General features: G+C 37.5%; 1 protein-coding gene across 8 annotated transcripts in view; it reads right to left on the bottom strand.

The window, feature by feature from the left end:
- Nucleotides 1-22,715, bottom strand: part of GPAM (glycerol-3-phosphate acyltransferase, mitochondrial) — a 46,840-nt gene that overhangs the window by 3,913 nt on the left and 20,212 nt on the right. For 6 of the 8 annotated variants that reach the window (XM_075504546.1, XM_075504547.1, XM_075504544.1 and 3 more), the window contains 17 exons: nucleotides 22,214-22,287; nucleotides 19,135-19,248; nucleotides 17,739-17,888; nucleotides 16,700-16,796; nucleotides 15,571-15,707; nucleotides 14,111-14,210; nucleotides 13,176-13,388; nucleotides 12,669-12,782; nucleotides 10,529-10,614; nucleotides 9,413-9,528; nucleotides 8,604-8,674; nucleotides 7,220-7,484; nucleotides 6,565-6,707; nucleotides 4,963-5,040; nucleotides 1,764-1,904; nucleotides 822-1,011; nucleotides 654-712 (listed from right to left, as the gene is read on the bottom strand). In XM_075504546.1, the coding sequence (XP_075360661.1) occupies nucleotides 654-712; nucleotides 822-1,011; nucleotides 1,764-1,904; nucleotides 4,963-5,040; nucleotides 6,565-6,707; nucleotides 7,220-7,484; nucleotides 8,604-8,674; nucleotides 9,413-9,528; nucleotides 10,529-10,614; nucleotides 12,669-12,782; nucleotides 13,176-13,388; nucleotides 14,111-14,210; nucleotides 15,571-15,707; nucleotides 16,700-16,796; nucleotides 17,739-17,888; nucleotides 19,135-19,248; nucleotides 22,214-22,287 (2,148 nt within the window). Of the gene's footprint in view, nucleotides 1-653; nucleotides 713-821; nucleotides 1,012-1,763; nucleotides 1,905-4,152; nucleotides 4,605-4,962; nucleotides 5,041-6,564; nucleotides 6,708-7,219; nucleotides 7,485-8,603; nucleotides 8,675-9,412; nucleotides 9,529-10,528; nucleotides 10,615-12,668; nucleotides 12,783-13,175; nucleotides 13,389-14,110; nucleotides 14,211-15,570; nucleotides 15,708-16,699; nucleotides 16,797-17,738; nucleotides 17,889-19,134; nucleotides 19,249-22,213; nucleotides 22,288-22,715 lie in introns of those variants that run through there. The other 2 variants (XM_075504543.1, XM_075504549.1) reach the window with 2 other exon arrangements.

The following is a 22,715-nucleotide window of genomic DNA, read 5'->3' as shown; positions in this document are numbered from 1 at the left end:
AAAACCCTTATCTAGCAATACTTTGCCTAAATGCTGATGCTTTCAAAATTATAATGCTAAATCCCATCTGGCATTCAGGAAGCCATGCCATTCTGATGAAAGAAACTCTTCATTTGCAAAATCTAGATAGGTGATTTAAAATTTGAAATGATAGTGGTAAAGTGCAAAACTGATCTGATATTTTAAAGATCTGTATCCTCATGGTGGACACTGGACGTCTATTAGGATGGTTCTGCTGGAGCATCAATCACTGCTAAGCCGAAATTCAGTAACTAATACTTTTTGAAGATTTAAGTAGTCCTTCAAAACTTAGCACAGAGCATGCTCTCAGCCTTCCAGCATTGTCACTAATGTTCAATAAGGACATGGAGTAGAGCAGAGAAACTTCATTTGCTGTGAATAAAAATGCCTAGTCACCTAGCCCTCACCTAGGCAGGTTTCCTCAGGGGCAAGAATTGCCCTGTTCTGCAATGCGTGCTCTTCTCCTACAGCCCTGAGCTTTAAGGAGAGCAAACTGCTCAAAACCCACAATACATCTGCAGAGATACATTGACATATTTTAAACTGCCACTGAACAGGTTCCATGAATTGTCAAAATTGTGCTTATTAAAATGAAACTTAAGAGTCTCCAAATTTTATCACCGAACACTTACCCCAATTTCCTTAAAAACTTTCACTGCATTTTTCACATGACTGTAGGTAGCACTCTCAGCTGCAAGAAAGAAAACCCAGAGATAAACAAACTGCAATTGAATTTGGGCTACCTTGTGCTAGGAGGAACAGAATGACTCAAATCCAGTTCCAAAACTGGTTTAACATACCATATACAGCAACATTCTTCTCCGTCCTGCTTATTAAGTGCCTGTGTAACTTTTGAAGGTATTCAGACTCTGAAACAGGACCACTAAAATTGTGCACGAAGGTAACAGCAGAGCTATATGCCTCCAGTAAAGGTCCCAACAACCTCTGCAGGAAAGTGATGTACTGCTGGTGCTCTTGAGACTGGCTCACCTAAGAAAGGGCAACAAGAGCTTACGTGACAGAGACCAGCAGAAACACGAAATGACCTGCAACACAGTACACAGCAAAACAGCAGCCCAAATAATTCTTAGCACAAAAAGGAGTAGGGGGGCACAACACAGTACATTATGAAAGCATAGCAAAAAAGCAGTTTACCACAAGGGACAAAACAGGCACTGCACATCACAGATCAATGCTACTTTTTTCTCCTCCAAGATATTAATAACTATTTTCATAAGATAAAATTAAAGACATCATACTGTTCTGCAGCCAACAGAAGGCTTGCCATGCATTCAGAGACAGACATAAGTTTCCAAGTGTTAACAAGATATCCTAGAGAGTGTTTGTGTCAGCGCTGTGAGAAAACTGGTAATATGTCTAAAATCAATATGATCAATCTATGAAGTGAAATTTGGGCTGAAAATAAATACCAGCACGATGTGACAGACTGTGCGTGCTGTCAGTAAAGAATAAAACATTTAGACACTAAGATACTTGAGCCTTTATCAGTTTTCATGACACTAACCATTGCCCTTCCACCTCCCTCTAAGATTATTTGATGCTTCTTCAGCTGTTTTCCCCACGAGGAGAGAAAGGTGTTTTACTGACTGTAGCAAAATACAACAGACTAATACCGTGAACCAGCAAAAAAAAGAAAAAAATCATTACCCTTCCTGAACTAATGAAGTAGTTTGTGTCTCTTTCAACAGGCTTCAATGTTACTAGCCTTAGGATAGTATTACCTTCAGGTAGCAATCTCTCTGCTCTTCTCCAAAATCACTGTCTTCATCTTCCTCGTCACTTCTCCAAGATAATGGCTCAGGGAGTTTTTTATCCCACTGCTGCTCTGTAAGACTGGGGCTAACATCCTCCTGATCATCCTGCTTAAATTGGAAAGACAAGGTGATAAATAGGTAAAAAACCCAAATTCAGGCAAATAACAGGTTTATTTTATAATCTCATCTGACTTAATCAGTCCACTCATTAACCAATACTTAACAAAAGCAGGTGAGACCCAGTTATAGACAGGGTAAGAGATAAGAGATCTGAGATAAGAAGAGAGAAGAGACATTTGGTGAAAAAGACTGTTTTTCTTTAGTTTGCCTGTCACATAAAAGTGAAAGTCTTTGCAAGCGTTGCTGAATCTTCCTACCAGAGGCCATGCAGTAGCAGTTGCCAAGAAAGTGTTTTCAGTTGTGTTAGGATAAAAAGTTGAGGTACTATCTGCTAACCTCCGTACTACTGTGGCCTTAAAGACAGAGTAGAAAACTCTGTGTTATTATACTACAATAGTTAAAATCTCAATTAATGCAGAATGCCACAAGTTGCTGTATGGAAGTGGTAACTTACTGCCTCCAGTGATGCCGTTCTTGTATTTGTCCCCATGTGAGTTATTGGTTGGAATAGAATGAGCCAGTTTTAATCACAAAGGCCCCCAATTGTTTAAAGCTTGATTATGTTGAGACGTTAGGACCCCTCCACCTGTTGCATCACAGCAATTCCCTTCTGCTAATCACCCTGACAAGCACCATCCAAGTTTAGCCTACAAATGCCCCACAGTAATCCACCCTCGGATCAAGACACGGATTTACACTTATACTTATTAGCAGGTAGGTCTCTTAGGCAAGTATACATTTCTTCAGGCTTTTGAGATGAGTGCGTGATAGCAAGAATACTATCGGTGGAATTTCTTAACTTGAATATTGTGAGGGAAAAAGAGTTTGTTGTTTGCTTTTCATCTATTTAGTAAAACCATCTATTTTAGTAAAAGCATTAATTAGTAAAGTGCTTTGTAAAGTATTGTAAAGTTCCCTTGCAAGGGCATAGTGAGGTAATCTGCCAGCGACAGTAAGCACAAGTGACAAATATATACATATTAGATGTACTTTAATAGTGATTTCAATCTGTTGTGCAATAATGCAGGCATGTCACAAGTTCAGGTGTACAGTAACTGAGGTGCAACAGAAATAATCCACCTGACTGATCAATGTCTGATGTAACATTCAATTTCAACAAGGCATCTTCAGAAATGAGTTTTAGAGATAGTAAACACACACTCGAAAGAATAAGGGAAGGCTTAGTGTCAATCATTCGCCATTATTTGTTTTATTTAGAGTAGAACAGAAAGATTTTTCAAAGGTCACCACTGCTAAGTCACTGTGGGAAGACCCCCATACAGTTATTCCATTTAGAAATGAGAAACAGGCAACATTAAAAGCAAATGGGTAACAGACACCTCATAGATATGATTACTGTCATACTATTCATAACAAAGAAAAAGGCCTCTGCAGCAAATGAAGAATGACATCCTTCCAGTCTTACACTCTGATCAAATATTTTATTTTGAATGAAGCAAAGGCCACAAAATAAGTTTAAAAAAATACTAAAGAGATCACTGTGTGTTAGTAGTATTTCTTAGTTTTTGAAGTAGACGCTAGAATCACAGGAAAAGAATTTTTAAAAAAGCATGGATCAATCAAGCTCCATCTAATGGGAAATTTATCAATGTGTTAATGTCAGCAGTAAACTGAAATAATTAGAAAAGGCAGAAGCTAGCTACCTGTCTTAGAGAAGAGGTTTGTAAAAACCCCACAAACATTTCCAACCTGTCCAAAGTCATGAAACAACTGTTGCTTATAGTGTTTGCACTGATTATGCAAATTCTTAATATTTTAAAAGACGTAAGCAGGTACAGAGGTTTCCTACGTTTAAATAAATTTACTGATGGAATATATCTCCTTTTTAAGCATTCAAATGTTGCACTGGTGGTGTATATCAGACAACACAGACAAATATTTATATACTGCCTAATAACTATCTATACCCCAGCTATAAACAGCCAAGTACCAGACTCAGCAACCAAAACTTACAGAAGAACCCTCAAGACAGGTTTCATGCTTAAGTAGACAGAGGTGCATATCTACTGCTGTCCACACCTATTTTCCTCATTTGTCCCCAGGCATGGTACATACAGGTTTCTTCCTAATCCTCTGATTAGCATTCACTTTTGGATTTATCTAATAACGATTACAATCTAATGCACGACAACATGTCAGTACTTCAGATAAAATCAAGCAGTAGTAACTCCAAAGGAGGAGAATGTTTCATATCCAGGAGGAGAATGTTTAATATCCAGGTATATCAAGTAAATAGTACCTATGGTTACCTATATTAAAAATGGAAGCATGTTTCAAAAGGTATGCAGCAAGATTAGAGTGAAGCAGTGGCCATTAACAAATAAACCAGAAGCAGCTCTAGCTTCCTTTGAAACTGGAGAGCTGCAAGAATAAAGCAGCCAAATACGTAACTCTTTTCTATGTGCTCTTTAAACCTGGTTGCTTCCTCCAGGGCACCAAGGTTTGTTTGCTGTGCACAAAAAAAGTTTGGGAAGCAAAGGTGTGCTGAGTCAGCTGCCCCCTGGTCCCCAGGTTTTCTTTACACTGTATGCCTCTGGCAGACAGCACCACACAGCGACTCCAGTACCCCCCTGAAACTGCAAACTGTGCTAGCAGAGGAGGTTTACAATGATTTCGAGATCGATGCAAAGGAATCAAAGAATAACAAAAGATCTGGACTACTGCCTCCTGTAGAGTAAAAAGTAAACATCCATGTAGCTATGCTACAATTTGAAAGGGCTCCAATAATAAAATAAATCCCCAGTTTACAAGACAGTATAAAATATGTGTCGTCTTCTGTAGGTTTAATGGTACAATGAAATTACACACAAAAGGCACTCATAGCATCACAGGATGACTATAGCCACATGTCTGATGCGTATAAATATAAGAATGAAGTAGTATCAGACCTGGTCTTGTTACCTTGTTACAAGCTTTCAGTAACAGCATATATTTAGAACAAGACTCACAACTAAGCAGCATAAACTACCTGTAGCTGAAGTCAAGCACAAGAAACAAAGCTCATTTAGTATCTCTACTACCTTACCTCAGCCACCAGAAGAATACCATATTGTATCAGCCTTTCCACAGATTCATGGCAAACTTGATATATCACCTGGCAAGGCTGCACAACAAAAGAAATGCACTGAAAAAAATCACATCCATTATACCCATTATAGCAACACCAGTTCCCCATTCAGTATGAATGTTTTAGATACAGCAGTGTTATTCCTTTTAAGTTATTAAACTTTTACCAGCATAATCCCAATGCACCACTCTTATGTTTATCCTGGCAGACATTAAAAAAAAAAAAAAATTACAGTGATATAGGTTATTTAAAATTTGTCCAAGTTTTTTTAAGAAATGCATTACAACACTGGTAGAAAAACACATTAAATATTCTCCCCTTTTAACTGTCTCTAACAAAATTTTAGTTTGTTAACAATTCTGGAATAAAATCATCCTAAAACTGAAATCATTGAGACTCATACCAGTGATTTATTTGGAATTTAAAAGGAAAGCACACTTTTAAGAAATTCCCTTACGTGTTTTGAAACTGAATAAAAAAACCCCCCCTCTTTTACATTGCTCATAATTATGTAGGAAATATTTTCTAAGTTAAAAAAAATTAATTAACTCTGAAAGCAGAATAATAAGATTACTCTGAGCTATAGTACTGCCCAAAAATACTAAATTTGGCTTATGCTTCATTTAAAAAGGCACGAGTCAGAATTATGTGTGCAAATTTAAGAACTAATTCAAGAATCTCTAGTATTCTAAGTAACTTCTACACATAAGAAAAAAAAATATCTAGCACTTAAAATTCCAAGTATACAGAGTGTCTGAAAACTGAGATAACATCAGCTCTCTTCAGTGTTTTGTAACAAAGCAAAAACCAAAGTCAGGCCATGTTTAAAATTGCCACTAAGTACTAGGTGTGGCACACTGACTCTTGCACTCCTATGCAAATTAAGAGTATCTTTAGAATCTGGAGCCTTAGTTCGCACTGTAATTTCAATCATCTATGCAAACTCATAGGAGTTGGGTACTCTCAAAGACCTGCATTTGTTTAAGTAAAAAAAAAATATTTAAATAGTTTGGGCAGAATGCAGATATGGTTGTGATGGTCTAATGACATAAGCGACACAAAATCTGTTTGAAGGCATTAAGAAGCCCAGCCTCAAGTTGTGGGAAGCTGACAGAGATAGAATGAGCAGCTTTGCTTTCTCAGGAAAGGCCTAAAGCCAGCACAGCAGAAACACTGCAGGCTCACCCCAGCATCACCCACTTAGCACTTGCCAGAGGAGCAGGCGTGCACTCAGTATGTATCCCCTAAACTGGATCGACTGATTTTATCACACCTTACCAAGGAAACAAGGTAGTGACAGGAGTGTGGCAAGTTAATTCACGTGTTATCTTAGGCCAAACATCTTTTGGATGAACTGTTCTGATGGAACTACATTCATTCAAATGTTCAGACATTTCCTTGAAGCAAATCGGAACAACACTATCTTCCTTTTTCAAGGAATCTTTCCTTTTTCCTTATACTTTCTTATACTGAAGAAAGTATAAATTCTCTTTAAAGTAACAAAGGCAGTTACAAGCAGGAAAAAAAATTGACACGTGGACTATTAATGCAACTACTTACCAAAGATACAGTAAATTCATTAGAAAGCAAGTAACACAAGCTGGCAGCTTTTCGGACCAGGTGTTCTTGACTAATCAAACTGGGAGAAGGACCATTGGTACCATTTCTGTATCTCCTACTCTGAACTGCATGAAGACTGCAGGCTAGAGCAGAAACAAACATAAGCAAAGTTTATTTTTCCAAAGAGATTTATACCAAAGGAAACTTAAAACTTTTGTCTTGTCTATTTCTAGGCCTAAAAGCAGCCAAACATTACACATGCAATTGAAGAATAAAGACAGAATTCACCACTATTCCATTTGCATCCAATTAGTGTCACATTGAAACAAAATCTCATGAAATATTAGTGACTAAAGCACAAGTTTTGCCATGTTGGCTCAAAACTCTGATAGTGCCTTTCCTAAGGCAGTGACCAATACATGAATACTTCCCAAGAAAGATAAAGGATGATGAGAAAAATGAGTGAAACATTCTACAAACCAAAACCAAGTTTACTTTAAAATTGTTTTTGTTAGAGTAAACATGGGCTGAAGCAGGGAGGGAAGAAATATATACAAGTAAATTACATGAAGAATGGGGGCTGGGGGAGGTTGTGCAGATACTTTGACTTCATGGGTCACAAGAAAGTCTATCCTTGGTAAACCACAACACATACCAATAATGGCCTCTTTAATAAATACATGTAGTACTCCATTGCTGTAGAAGTTGAGTTCAAAGACAGCAGGTATCGTTGTGCTGGGAGTGATGAAGAACTCATTGTTTCGGCTAGTGTTTGTGATATTTACACAGTTCCCCAACAAGTGAATGGCATGCATGACAACATCATCTGAATTCCCTGAAAATCCCAAATCAAAGTCACGGGCTAAGACCTCCTCCTTCATGGAAAAGAAATCTTCTACCAACCTGGAAAGATCAGTTCCCTAGGAATAAAATCAGAATCACAAAGTGAAACAATTTTTTTTGCACAGCACTTTATCCATAAACCACATAACCATGTATATGGCAAACACATAAACAAGCCATTCATTTTCAAAAATCCAAAGCACGACAGTAGTATTAGAAAACCTTGTTTTCACAGAGGTATTGCTAAAATAGTCCACAGGTTTTGAACTATATGCAATTATATTTTAAAGCCATGCAGCTATTTGAGAATCAAAGTTTTTTGTTTGCTTCTTGGTTTATTTCACAGCCTGCAGAGACTTGAGTTGTTCTTTACGAACATGTTACAGATATCCTATTTCCATTACCTATGCTATAAAATGAATGATCAATTAGCTGAGAATACTGTAATTGGCAGAACTTCTCTGCAATTGTTTGGGGACATGAGGAAAACCTTTTCCTCAAGCACTTCCTTTCCTTGTTTTTTTGTCAAGTTGGCTTCAGATCATATTGTAAAATGCTTCTTTGATCCCACTATTTTAGGAAATTGGAAAGACTGGACTGATAGGAATAGTGATACTGTCCTCGACTAGGAAGATTACATGTCTGACCAGTATTTTTCAATTTGTTCTTGATTTACATGCAATAAAAGTTTCAGATGAGAGGCAGAAGGAAATTCAGAAAAAATGCTAAACACACTTGTAGGAGAAAAAGAACTTCTTCCATGCCCTAGGCACAAGACTTCAGTTAAACATTAGTATCATTTTGCCATCATGGTATAATATTCTGGACCAAGGAACAGCAAAACTCATTTGAAAATTAACAGAAGAGTTGCTAGCATATTCAATAGCAAATGTGTTTAAGATCTAAAAACATCTTAATACAATGAACAAAAAAATGTATTCTTTTAAAAAAGTGTAACTACATTTTGAATTACAAAAATCTATTTCCACATGAGTATTTATTATCATCCCATCAATAATGTCTTATCTTCAAGCATCCACTACTAACTAAAATGTTAGCATACAGACTACCTGAAATCCACTTTAAATGCATCTTTCTTCTTTTATTCATATCATACAATAGTAAAATGCATACTATTTTTTTAACTAAGAAGGCCAAAGTAATGTTTGGTTATTTAAGCAGCATGGAAGTCCTACCTGCCTGTGTCTGTACAGCAGCAAACAGGCAACAATGTGGGTAGACATCACAGCACAGGACTTGTTAGCAGCTAGATGTAAACAAGATAAACTCGTTAAACACCTGAGAACAGCTCAGAACAGCTCAGAACATCATTCCAAGTGAAAGAGTACCCATTATTTTAAAAAAAAAAAAAAAAAAAAATAGCGATACCAGCACAGAACTGTACCTTCTGAATGAAAGACAGAGAGTATTATGTCTATAGACTAACAATATTTAAGTAATGAAATTAAAGTAACTTGAACTAAGAAGGCTGAGTAAAGCTTCAGTGTCTACTAAGCTAAGTACCGTTTTGTATGCATCTCTTATACCATAAATCACAGATTACTGAATGAAGCATACACCACATAACCTATAAAACCTGGCAACACTGGTCCATGCACCTAGATGAGTTCACATGAGTACTAACTTAAATAATGCCATTAAGACACTGCAATAACTTATTACATAAAGTGATAAGAAATCAGTGTATCAATATGACAATCAAACACTTCAGAGTACAGCAAGTTCAGTATACTAGTCCAGGGAATACAGAAGTTACCAAAACAAACAGAATAAAAAGCTTGTACTTAATCAGAGAGATTATTAAACTTCAAAGAGGAGGGAGAGAGGGAGGCAAAGGATGGAGAATAGTCAAGAGAGCATTTGAAGTCATGAAATTATCACCTGAATGCAGGGAATTGGGAAGTATAACATTACCAAAGAGCAAGTTAGTTCATGCAATCAGCAAAACAAAACAGGTAGCTGACAGTGATACTATAACACTTACTGAACAAAATATGCTCAGCCAAGTTAGATATCAGCTCTCTTCTGAAGGGTTCACTGGTGATATCCCTGGAGTTGAGCAGTGAGGCCTCTGTACCTTCATCCACAGTATCATTAGGTCTGAAGACAGAATAAACATTCACATTATGACATTTAGATTTTGATCAAAATGTAAAATAACCTAGACTGATTTTTTTTTTATACACTAACTGAACCACAGCACAAAAAACCTCTATGCAGTCTGGTAAGGGCACAAAAATGTTATGCGTGACAAGCTCCACAAAAATTTTAATATCTACCAACTTTTCCAGATTATTTTTTCACACTAAACAACAATCCAAGATAAGACTACCAAAAAAAAATATTGCAATATAGAACATTTACCTTGTCCTATGGCTATTCCTGACTTTGCCATTACACCATTTGCACCCCACAGCTCTTTTCCCTTCAATGAATATGGACAACAGTAGATTAAGCAAATCTGCCTAAAAGGTAGTTTCCAGCCCAGCCTCTCTACAAACTAGAAATGGTCCTTTGTATGGATCTACAACTTTCTAAAGATAAATTACTGACTTTGTCTCCAATAGGACTACACAGGTTTGTACAAGTCAAGCTAAGACCTCAACTAAAATGTATATCTGTGTAACAAATGCAGATCTAGCCCTTGAGCACAGTTTTGCATTTCTGAGTGACAGTCACCTCCTTGAGCAAGGGGTATTCACTCACAAGTTCTATTTGCTTTAGAATTATATACCAAAACCCACCTGAACTGTTTGTGAGGTTTAAAAACAAATCCTTTATTTTTCATTAAGTGTGTAATTTTTTTCCCTACGTTATTCATAAAATTTAAAATTAAACCAGCAGAGGTCACTAAAATTAAAAAAATAAAAAAATAAAGCCTCCTTGAGCTTATTTAAACAGAGCTCCCCAGAAAGAATGCAACTCTCATAACAAATTGCACAGTTACAATTGTGTAAGTTTTTAATTTTTATGTACACAATCAGATTATCCTTGGGGAGTTCAAGCACTGCTTGGAATGTAATACAGAACATTAAAAAGACAAACAAACAAAAAAACCCCAACCTGTTCTCCCTCTCCCCAACACCGAAAAAACCTCTACCTTGAAGGAAGTATAGCTGGTAACAAAGCTTGTTCCAAAGAAAGAGGAGCAGGCACAGGTTTTTGGCTTTGGCTGTTTACATATTCCTGTTAAGAGAAGATTTGTTATTTTTTGTACTTTTTCCACCTTATTCTTGCATTCAACTGATAATATTATCATAAGATAAAGGCAATTATTAAAAAATGCCACAGTGATTAAAAATAGCTCACACTAAAAGAGCAGTAATAAGGTCACAGAAATTAAAAGTTTGCAACATTTTATTCACTTCTGACTTTATTTTATGAAAAGGCAAACTTTCCACAGCAAGGAATCCGTACTTTTTAAAAAACACTGTAACAAAAACAATATATAACCCCTGTCAGCACCCTGCTGGGAACAACTCCTTTGAGACTAGCTTCTCCATGATTAAGTTAATGAGAACTGCCTTCATTAACATGAATGCGAGCAAAGTCTAATACCCTTTCAGAACCAACATGGAGACTGTAATTACTGCTTGCTGCTACTTTCCTCAAACGCCAGGACAGGGAACTTCTCCGCAGGTAAACAACAGTGTAGAGACTCCAGTTGCAAGACCCCTCACAGTGCCACAAACTAAAGCACCCAGGAAGCAGGCAGGGTACCACATGCTTGCAATTCTTGAATCCCAAATTTCTCAAAAGCCAAACACCTCTCCTTACAGGTTAGCATTTACATTACTCTGTTTTCAGGACATTGTGTTCTTTCAGTTTCTATAAAGACTGATGTGGGAAACTAAAGAGCCACTTAACCTGCTGGTCAGGAAAACAGTTCTCTCCCAGGAAAGCTGGTTAAAAGAGACTTTCACAGCCAGCTCGCTCTCTTCTGCTTCTAAGCCTGTGCTCACAGAACTGCAGATGCCCAGAATTAACCCCCAAAGCTCCTCCCTAGAAAAACCTGCAGTGACATAACTACAGCAATTTAAAAATAGTTACACTTCCGCAAATCTTGGTTAAGGCATACTTAAATTGTTTAAGTCATTTATTACCTTTCTGGAGTACAAAAATGAATACACATACAAATGAGACCCGACAGAGGTTGCTAGGAAGGTATAGAGTGATCAGCGTTTCACCAGATTAAGAGGGCAGATAACCTTCTTTTCCTTATACTGATCCAAGAACAACTGTTAACTCCCTACCAAGAACAGCCTGGAAGTGACCTAACCCTTCTCCTTTGGAAGTGAATTAGTATCTTTCCCTACTACGCTAATTATAATGCAGTGCAGACAGTCACAATAATTTCATGCTGCGGTAATTGAACCCTCCAAAGCTCTCCAACCTACCGCTTTTCTGAGAGAAGTAGGGCAGAAAGAAGAACACCTAATTAATTTGAATAATGTTCTAGTAGGTTGTTGTTACAGTAGTTAATCTTATTAAAGTCACACTAAAAATAAGGTATACTGTAGCAGAACACAGATTAGTGAAATGTAGATAAATTAAGTATAGTACTAGCAGATTCTGCAAAGAGATCAGAGAAAATTTTAAAAGTGAAGGCAGCTAGTACTGCACCACCCCATTCCCTGAGAAACTACACAACAGTATTTGGTGAACTAGTATAGTATAGGTAATAATTAAACTGGTATAATTAAACTAGTATAGGTAATAATTGTAAACTAGTAATAAACTATGACATGCAAAGAATATGCAGATTTTTATGATACATGATCCATGATACTTTTATAGCTAATTTGCTTAGCAGTTTTAAAAATCCAGTGAGGTAAATGTCCTTCCTCAACAACAGTGTAAACCATTCAATTACTCCAACTGGAGAACAGTATTCAGTTTCCTTCAATTCCAAACGTCTCGACAACTGAAACATGGTACAAGGATCATTTTAAAGACTGTTTGTTAAAACAAAACAAAGAAGCCCAGTGAGAATACTTGCACCACTTTAAACCTAACACAACCCTTTATATCAACTCTGAGACTATTTCAGCTTAACACAAACGTGCCTGAAGACTCATGCCTTCAGCAAAACAGGTGTATTTTTGTCCCACTGGATGGACTTCAGCAGAGAATGCTAGCGATGGTAACCCACAAAGAGAAAAATCAAAATAAATGCATCCCACTATTGAAACATCAGAAATGTCAAACCTTCAAAAGGATCTTCAAAATATCAAACTTACTTTTAAGGAAAATGGTTGTGCAAAATCTACTCTGACACACCCATAATTCTTCCGCAGCATTCTGAAGACTCCTCTAGCTATACTCCAAAGACTTTCATTCTTCTTAGGCTTGCCCTGGAAAACATGGGTGGTTGTTTTGGGTTTTTTCCAATTTGCAATTAAAAAGTTATGTTTAAAATTAAAATGCATGCAACAGCAGACAAAACAAGGCCGAATCTTTTGACAAACCTTAGAACTTCAAGTAAATCTAGAGAACTATTGTTTTCCATATATATCCACTTGAGTATATTATTTGTCATGTCATGAATGTGCACTTAGAAGTATGTCACCCGTACCTCAGCACTCCCTATCACAGTGGTTTCGTGATTCATGGCTCTATGCTCTTCAACACTAACACCAAGTACATGCGACAGAGGACTACTAGCACTTAATTTAACTATGTAACACATTTCCCTGCACATAAACAGAAAATCCCCTAGGCAAAACAAGTTGTTCAATTGCTCTTACCAGCTGTTCACTGTTATAGTGACCTTCAATTATGCGATCATAGGAGATTCCCACAGGTATAATTAGGACGTCAGGAGTAGCATTTGAGAAGAGAGCATCCACCACCACAGATAAAAGACCTGCTCTAGCTCCAGATGTCTTTCCACTTCGAGACCGTGTGCCTTCCAAGAATATTTCTAAAAACTGCTGCTGTCTCAACAATTCTTCTACATGCTGAATACAAAAAGATTGGAAAAGAGGAAAAAATAAATACCTAATTATACTGGCAAATTCACATTTGAAATATATTGTCAGCAACCACTTCCTTTTAAAAACATTGGAAGATTGGAAGATCATGAGCTGGCATGAAAACTTGTGAAAAAAACAGAAGCAATAATTAATGCTTGACACAAACCCAGTCCAAACTGCAACTGAATTTGCATGAATATACAAGCAGTATAATGCCATTTGTTCAAGAACAGCATCTCTAGCAACAGTTGATCTAGCGGATTTGCATACATCTTTCCTTCTGGTTCCTCAGTACTTCCCATCTTCCAAGATGCAAATACAGCTATTATACTGAATGGCACAAAGGATTACATCAACCCATCATAAAGAGAGACTTCCATGAAGTTAACAGAATCACTGTAGATATGCCCCAGTACAAAAGGAATCAGAAACAAGGCTTAACATTAATTCTGAGAGTATTAATTTCACTTTCTTTAATAAGCATTACACAAGGTGAAAATCTGCTCATTCGCAAAGGTGCTGGGCATTCAATTCTCTTTTATTCTATACATTCAAGACTTCATACAAAAATGTATCCTTTTATTTCAGCATAAAACCTAAGACAAATTCAAAGCAGTAAAAAGCATCCCCAGACTGATGAAACTCACCTTCCCACTTGCCGTCCGACTGAAATGCTACCTACAGAAACAAAGAGAAGAAATACGTACCACGTAGAGCAAAGCTCTGTAGAGGAAGTCCTTACGACCATCAGGACTCTGATCTAACTTTCGACGAATGAAAAATCCTCCCAGCTTGCGGATCAATGTGCTACATAATAAAGAAGAATTATACTCATTGATTTTAGTTTGCAGAAAACTACTACGCGTCCAGTACAAAATTCCTAGCGTGCAACAGGAACCAAAATTACTGAATTCTCAAAGACTAAAGTGTATTACACTATTTATACATGATGGGACCAGACAAATATTACTTTAACTTATGAAACAGGCTTCTCTACACTGTCTTACTCCACTTCACTCCCTTGACAGACCACTTACCCTCTGCAGTGACCCTGACCAGGACACTATTGTACATTGAGATGTTGGTGACCCACATAACAGTTAACCTGAGCTGGCCCAAGTCTGTGCTGTGCTGCACATACAGCATGGTCTTTGTGTCCGTGTTGTGCTGCACATACCCCTTGGCTGCAGGATCAGCTCAGCCAGCTAATTTTAACAGAGCAGCCTGCAGGCAGCTTGCACTTGGCACCAGCAATTACGCCACCTGCGTGGCCTTGCCTTTATCTAACAGTGCAGCAAGAAGTTCTTGTGAGAACATCCTTTCTGTTTGACAGAAGAAATTATGAATAGAGTTGTCTTCTTGTAAGAAAATCCTATACGAGCCTGAATGACCAAAATGGGGTAACCCTGTGTGTGGGCAGGGTCCACGTGGTGTGCTGTGCGTGCACTGGAGGCCTGCTGGATGCTGCACAACTCAGGGTTGCCAGCAACTAAAGGGACATTAGATTACCTATGCTAGTCTCGCTCCCTTTATACTGCTAGCCCTAATAAACAGCGTTTTAATTGATACTTTATAGAGTCTGAATGCCTTTCTTACTGGGATCATCACAGACCACCACCCTCTGGTGCAAAACACCCTCTAAGTCAAGGTATCCCCCTTCTTTCCTCATCATTTCCTGCAATATCCAGTGGCTTTTCAGAAATCAGTCATCCTCAAATTCTGTCTCACTGGCAAAATACTACCTAAAAGACCTTCTTATGTCCTTCAGCTACCAGAAATACAATTTAAACAGAGACCAAATGGGAGTACTTTCCCACGAAGTATTATTCCCTCAGTACTTGTCAGTGCCCATTACCCAGCTCATTAACCTTCATGAAGAGTTGACCATTCACAACACTTTTTCACATACTTACCTTTCCTTAGCCACCTAACCCACTTTGAGACTCCTAGAAGAAGGGAATATCCTTCCTTATCCTACTTATGACAGAATTTCTCAGAAGGGTTTTGTTATGCTCTCTCTCTGAACATGTAATAGGAACCAAAGGAGTTCTATGTGATGGCCCAATAATACTCAGATTATCTTACACCTGGACATAAGATACACTGCGCAACCGGTCACCTGACGATCCCCCACCTCAGTCTTTTTCAAATAAGAAGAGGTTATTACCTGAAGATGGGGATGTTGAGATTGTTCCCTGCAGCAATGTAGGGTGCTTTGATGTTATGGCAGAAAAGAATGAATGTAAGAAGCAGGTAGTCAATGTGGGATTTGTGAACAGGCAAGAAGATAAGAGGCAAATTCATCTGTGGTGCAGAGAGAAGGAAAAAAAGAGAGACGACAGTTGGTAAGAACTGTGGAATATTACTCCTTTTCTAAAATCCATCACTGAGATTGCTAGCAGCATATTATCACAACTGATGGTATTTTCTGATTACCATCATTCAGTTTGTTTACTTCTGGTTTTCACTCCGCTGTGACAACGAGAACGTTTTAGTCAACTGTACTTCTTAATTTTCATGGACTGTAGTTTTTAGTTGTATGCATTACAAGAAACAATGATTAATTTTCCCAGTTTCATCAGACTCACAGTATTGAAACAACTATCAAACAATTAAAGGGATGTGGCCAAATCAGTGTCACCCAAGTACTGCTATTTCTTTCCATTAGATATGAGCAAGGATCTATGAATAGTGGGGTTCCCAAACACTGTAATCAAAAGATAACAGAAAATATTAGGAACCTTTTTTGTGTTTGTTTTATTTATTTAATCCTTCTTTCTAAGGTAAACCCTGCAAAAAGAATCAATTCCTTTGAGTGTAAAGAAAATGGTAGAATTTAGGAGTTATTTTGATCAATTTCAATAAATATCGAAGAACTGGGAACAGATGGCTAGTAAGAAATAGGGAAAGTTAATTTCTTAAAGATTTTTATTCCAAATTAAGGTAAGAGTGAAAAATCCTAAGTAGACCTACTAATTTATTACTGGCTGCCTCAGCACAGAAAAAAGAAATAATGCTGGAAGCAGGTTATCTGAGATAATAATTCAGCCTGATAGTTCAAATTTGATCCTGAAACAAAGGTAAAACCAGAGTTCACATAGTATTTTCGGTTATGCAACTCAAAGAGCATTATATTTAATTTAAAACATTATTTCACAGATATGAGAGAGATCTATCTACAATCTGATATCATACAGACTTAGCAGAACTCTCCCAAAATGAGAAAGTGCTGTAAATATTAATAGAAACTACAGCAGAAATCTGCCTTACTAGATTCTTTCCCCCCCCTCCCTTACCTCTGTTGCTGCTTTGACCATTTCTATTTGACCTCTGTGGATCTGAATATTCCAGAAAAAGCTGTTAAACAACTTCAGTAACACCCAGCCGGTCAACCTGAAGGAAGAACAAACACAACTCAAAAAGTTTCATTCATTGCTGCCTCCGTTTTATATTGCTTCTTTCTATATGACTAAAGGCAAAGCCATAAAATCTGATTACTTTATATTCAAACAAAATTACTATAAAATCCAGTTGCTTAACAAGTTTTTGCCTATCAGCTAAGCCATGGTTAGTAACCACATTTCAGCCTCCTGCAATTATGACACAAAACTTGTTATTGTCAGCCTCAGTGAAGGCTGTTCAAAGGGCAGAGACCACTTTACATATGGGGCAAGTTAATGGAGGTCCTATGATCAATTATAGTCACTAAGCTAGTTAGGTGACCTGTTAGGTGACAGCATGTATCTGGTCTTGTGGGAGAATTTAATATAGTTACAAAAAATATAGGGTTTGCATCACAAAAGTCGGTGAAGGGGACTAGGAAGATGACAGAGACTAATTCATCCTTAGGTAGAATAAGGTAAAGGTAGACAGCACAGTAGAAGATTTTATCTAAGATAAGATGCTCTCTGAGATATTTATAACTACAGGTTATGATATTCAGTGGGCTACTGGAAAAAAGATCTTTCACAGTCTAAGATGCTGCAGCTAGCTGCTCTCACTTGTATCAGCCTGAAACAACAAAGGATACTAATATTGGTCTAGGCATTAGCACCAAGCCTAGTTTCAGGAGAAAAAAAAGAAAAGTCTGTATTTAATCTTATTGTAAGAGTTATCCCTTGAAAAGGCAGAGGGTTTCTGCTGCATCTGAAAATGAAGAATAACTACCATTTCATTAGTTAACATTAGAAAAGGGATTTTTATGAATAATGTATTATTTTTGGAATAATTATTCATTATTTATGAATAATGTATTACAAGCTCTGCTGGTATAATACAGAGAGAGCTTGGCTGTCCTTCTACGCATTGACAATACTGATGAGACATTTTTCTTACCTGATTAAAGCAGGTGACACATTTGCTACCATTTCCTGGAGAATTTTCCTAGCTTTTTTTTTCACTTTGTTGATAGCTTTAGGATCCGTCTGAGCAAAACTACCCGGAGCACTTGGTTCAGAAGCTTCATCTACAATGGCCTTCTGGACTCTAACATTAAAAAGTAAAACTTATGAGACAGTCCCGCAACAGAAAAGTTCAAGACACAGACAACAGCTGCTGGGAATGAGCTATATATTACTACAGGAGTAACTTGTAGGCATAAAAGAACATGCACACTGAAGTATTGTGTACTCCAAATGCATTAAATTTAATGCAGTAGTTTTCTAAGCTCTGATTAAACAGCTGGATGATGGATGAACGAACTCAAAGTTGACCATATAAAACAGTACGTACGCAGTTCACAGGTACTGATATTAAGTGAGTGCCAATTTTCAGAAATGGTAAATAAGGTTAAAAATACAGAAAGAACAGCTGAAATCTCCTCTTTGTTAATATTTTCTTTTTCCTGCCATAGCAATTTCACTCAGCTCACTAGACAGATTTATGCAGTTGCTATTTTGCACTTTTACGGTATTCTTCCCCCTTGAATTCCCAGTTTTACTGAAAATGTGTAACTAAATTTTATAAGGGCTATTTTCCCCATTTAAAACATATCTAAGAGAGATTAAGTGGTTTAACACACCATAACTGTGGCACAACATGGTCTGCTTTACTTTTCAAAAGCAACGCTATCATCTTCAGATAGGACTTGAACATTAACAATTCAGGAGACTTAGGAATGTTAATGTAGGCAGTGTGTGGCCTCTGACAAAAGCAGACTCAAGGAGTGGGAATGCGGTTGAGTTTCTTTGTGTCCAGGGAAAACAGATACCTTAATAGCTAATCAGGGGCTCAATGTCCCATGCAAAATGCAGTATACGAACCAGAAAACAAGCTCCACAAAATAAAGGGTGGGTAGTTCATTCTATAGCCTTTTTCCAGTTTTGCCTCACACTCTTGGTGTACACTCAGGGTACTCTGAAATGCTGCTTTCCTATTATTTCTGAAACACTGACAATTTCTGATGACTGCAGGATTACTTTAGTGGTAATGATTTACATGAATTAGATAAACAAATGTTTGAAGAGTTCCCATGTAGCAATTTATTCTTCTGTGTACTGTCTGCTGTCCACCCACTATGCATCATTCATTTGGAGATTTCTAATTCTTGATCTCCCCTGTTTTATTACTCAAACAGAAATTGCAAGCTACAGTCCTGAAGGGCTGTGCTGAAGATACTGTATCTTCTAATATTTTAAATAGTCTGATTTTCAAAACCTGCCGTTTCCAAATTCTTGAATCATATTATAAAGTATCACTCACATAAAAAATAGTTTATTTTGCGTTATCTTACCTGCTGTTATTCAGCACATTTTCTGTCAGATTCTTGGCAAACATACCCTTATGAACATCCCTCTCTTGCACAAAAAGGACATAACAAAGGCGTCTTGCAAGCCACCCTCTGTACCTACAAAAATATGAAAGGTATTTGAGTGTGACCCTCGAAATATTTCACTGCCAAAAAAAAGAATTTTAAACATACCTAAAAATACAATTAAGAAGCAAAAGTAAGTAAAGTTTTATGAAGGGCTATGAAGGGCTTCTGTATCTTCTAGTAAATTGTCAATATGTTAATGTTACAGATGAAATAACTGATGAGTAGTACAAAATATCGGAGATAACTGAGGTCTGCATTACTTCAATTCAGAGTGATACTGGCCTTAAAACATCCATAGCATCACAGGGAAGTAGGTACAAACCAGCGTATACATTTTGCCCGTGCCCTGGAACCAACTCCCCAGTTCAGGAAGGACAAAAGAAGATGTAGTGCCCATTTCCGATTCGGTGACTTTCCACCGAGGAATGTAAAATGCCCACCTAAGAGGTTTGTCAACTTCAAGAAACACTGAGCCCTCTTGGGAAAGTTGCTCGCATTGTATGCACAGGGTAAACTCTCACAGGCACTTTTGAAAATATGTCTGTATTAGCCACCAACACTAAAAACACTTTTTTGGTAATCTTTTCTTCCTTTCCAGTATTTTTAAACACCCAGTCCTATGTGCCTCCTATGTACCTTTGCCTTGCAAAGTTTTAACAGAAGTAGAACCACTAAATAATCAGTAAATCTCTCTACCATTCAAGCATTTAAGAAAGGCAACTTAGCTTACGTGGCCAGTCCTTTAAATTAACCTTTAATTTAATTTAATCTGCCTTTTAAATTAACCCTGTCCTCTACTCTCTGGATCATATAAGCATGTTATTTTGAACAGTTCTCCTAACATCACAGAAGATGCATGTGACACGGGAAGGGATAAAATCCAGTCCCCAGCAGTGAATATTCATTACTATTTTCTCTCCTCACAGTTCCCTACCTCACTCACCAGGCCAGGACTGGACAAGCCACCACTCATGCGGGTCACTCCACAAACCAAACAGAGCTGGGATCCACAAAGAGCAGAGCTGATGTGATGGGGCAGAACTAACACTTGGAAGAATAAACTAAACTCTGGCCATTCCTGAGACCGGAGCACTCAGTATTATGCAAAAACCCCTTCCCGAGGACTGCCAGTGCAATGCACCACTGACGGTCCAGCGAGTGTCCCAAAGTGAACCATGGGTGGCAATACTCATGTTGGTTTCCATGCTGGAGTGCCGTCAAGGTCTCACTCCTTGTCGTCACCCGAGTTACTGATCTTGGCTGCTAAACCTCCCCACCACATTTCAGTAAATTTGTGTATGTGTTCAAACCAGGTAGGAAAGATGAGAAGGAACTTTTACACTGTAAAAGGCCAAACCACCTGAGTGCTCAGGCCACTCGCACTATAACTGAGATGAGCGCACATGCACAAGCCATCGGCACAGTCTGACACATAATGGTTATACAAATATTCAGACCATCTCAAAGGACAAAGAATTTTGCTATTTATGCCTGTCAGGGAAGTAGACTGGTGACTCTTTTAATTGCTTTTCCATTTTCCCCTTCCCGTTGGAGTTTGAGAGCCTTACTGATTTTTCTAAAAAGCAAAGTTAAGGATATGCTTCTTTCTGAGAACAGTTTTGGTAACTATGAACATATCATCACAACACATCCAGCTGTTGCAGGGATCTGTCAAGATATAAAGGCTTCTACATTCATTTTACGGCTTCAATACGATGTAGTATAATTAGAAAAATCTGTTTTCTAATCATGTAGCAATGATAGAAGACAAAAACCACACCCGGCCAAGATAGACCCGGTCAAGATATATTATGAAACTGCCATATTCACACCTCTGAAAAAGGCTGTGGTAATGTCTCACTACAAGTACAGTACACTAGCGGTTAAAGAGAATCCCTCTTGCTTTCTAAGGCCAAGAAACTGTGACTATGTAACCCCATGGGACCTCAGAACTTCATTAAAACTGTCAATTTTCAGACTATAATGACATTCTGAGCTAAAGGCATTTTATTTCAGAATACTTCATTAACCCATATTTTGTTGCCCTTATACTTCTAATTTAAGTAACTCTGACCATTCAAAACCATTCAAGCATTAGACTTTTGAAACTAACTTTAAAAAAAAAGTTAAAATTAAACACTATTTCTGTTATTTTTCTGCATTCTAAACTACAAGCTCAACTCTTAAAAAAACATAATTAATTCAAATTGAAAAAAGAACAGCCTCTAACATTAGCTTCCTCCCTCTCAAGCACAGCACAATGCTGCCTTTCTTCTACTCAGGCACTCTGGCTCATTTCTTTCAGGCTGCTGGCCTCTCTTTGTTTGCTCTGACTATGACAAACACTGCAGGATCTGCTTATGCTAATGATTACTGTGAAAACCTTAGCAAGCACTATTAACTTTCCAAAGAACAGAATAAAGATTTTTGTGTACTTCCAGTGTCTTCATCCCAGACACAAGATATATTTCCAATAGCGCAAATATAAATCATCATTTTTAGGTCATATATACCATCCTTCAGGAGCTGCACTCTACTACTGAGGCAGAGGAGGGAAAGTCTAGCAAGACATGTTCACATTTAATTGTCTTTAGTAATAATGGTCAACGCCTAAATTGTGAGCCAGATCTGCTCAGTAAATTAAAATGAAGCCTGAAGTCATTCTTAAGCATAGAAATAAAACAGCTCCTCTCAGCATTATGCTACAGATGCTGCCATTTCCACTGAAGGAGAAAGGATTTAAACATGCTCTGTTTTTTGTGAAACAGGTTTGACCCTTACACTCCTTGCTTATAACCCCAAAGGACTTTGCCCAGTTCCCAAATACACACAGCCAGATTTAACAAGTACATTACTTTCCTGAAGTCAGCATCAATTCCTGCATTTTTAGGACAGCAATATATATTCACTCAGTCCAGACTATCCTAGAGATTTCCCTGCCATAAGATCAGAACACATTGGATTTTAAAAGCAAAAGAAAGACTTGCTACATTACCTCGTATGTGTTTCATTGATATATATGACATTACGCAGACCCAAAGAAGGAATACTAGCATTGAAGAAGTTATCCTGTAAAACCAAGAAAAAAAAACACATTGGTGAACTATTTTGTTATGTAAGAATAGCTGTGTCTTTACATTCACCACAATATTTAAGATAGTGCAATGTTTTTCACCTCTATTATAAACAAAACAAAAAGCAGAGAAGTGCTGAATTTGCTTATAAAGTACACACAAACTGTTCTGAAATGAAAATGAAATTCAGAAAGTCACTATTCCAACTCCAATACTTTCAAAGTATTCTCTAGGCTCTACTGCATACAGAAATGGTTGTATTGGTTGTATTCTTCAAGCGAGAATATTTTATCGTATTCTGATGTAATATAAACCAGGACTTGTCATAATAGACAATGCATCTTTGAGACAGAACTTTATTAAGCCACATTCAGCATTAGTATAATCATGAGCCTTTTGACGCTCAGTCTGTGACATCCAGTT

The sequence above is a fragment of the Mycteria americana genome, chromosome 6, assembly GCF_035582795.1.
Source record: "Mycteria americana isolate JAX WOST 10 ecotype Jacksonville Zoo and Gardens chromosome 6, USCA_MyAme_1.0, whole genome shotgun sequence".
Lineage (NCBI taxonomy): Eukaryota > Metazoa > Chordata > Aves > Ciconiiformes > Ciconiidae > Mycteria > Mycteria americana.
The sequence above is the reverse complement of the archived record's forward strand: the minus strand, read 5'-3'. Positions and strand labels throughout refer to the sequence as shown.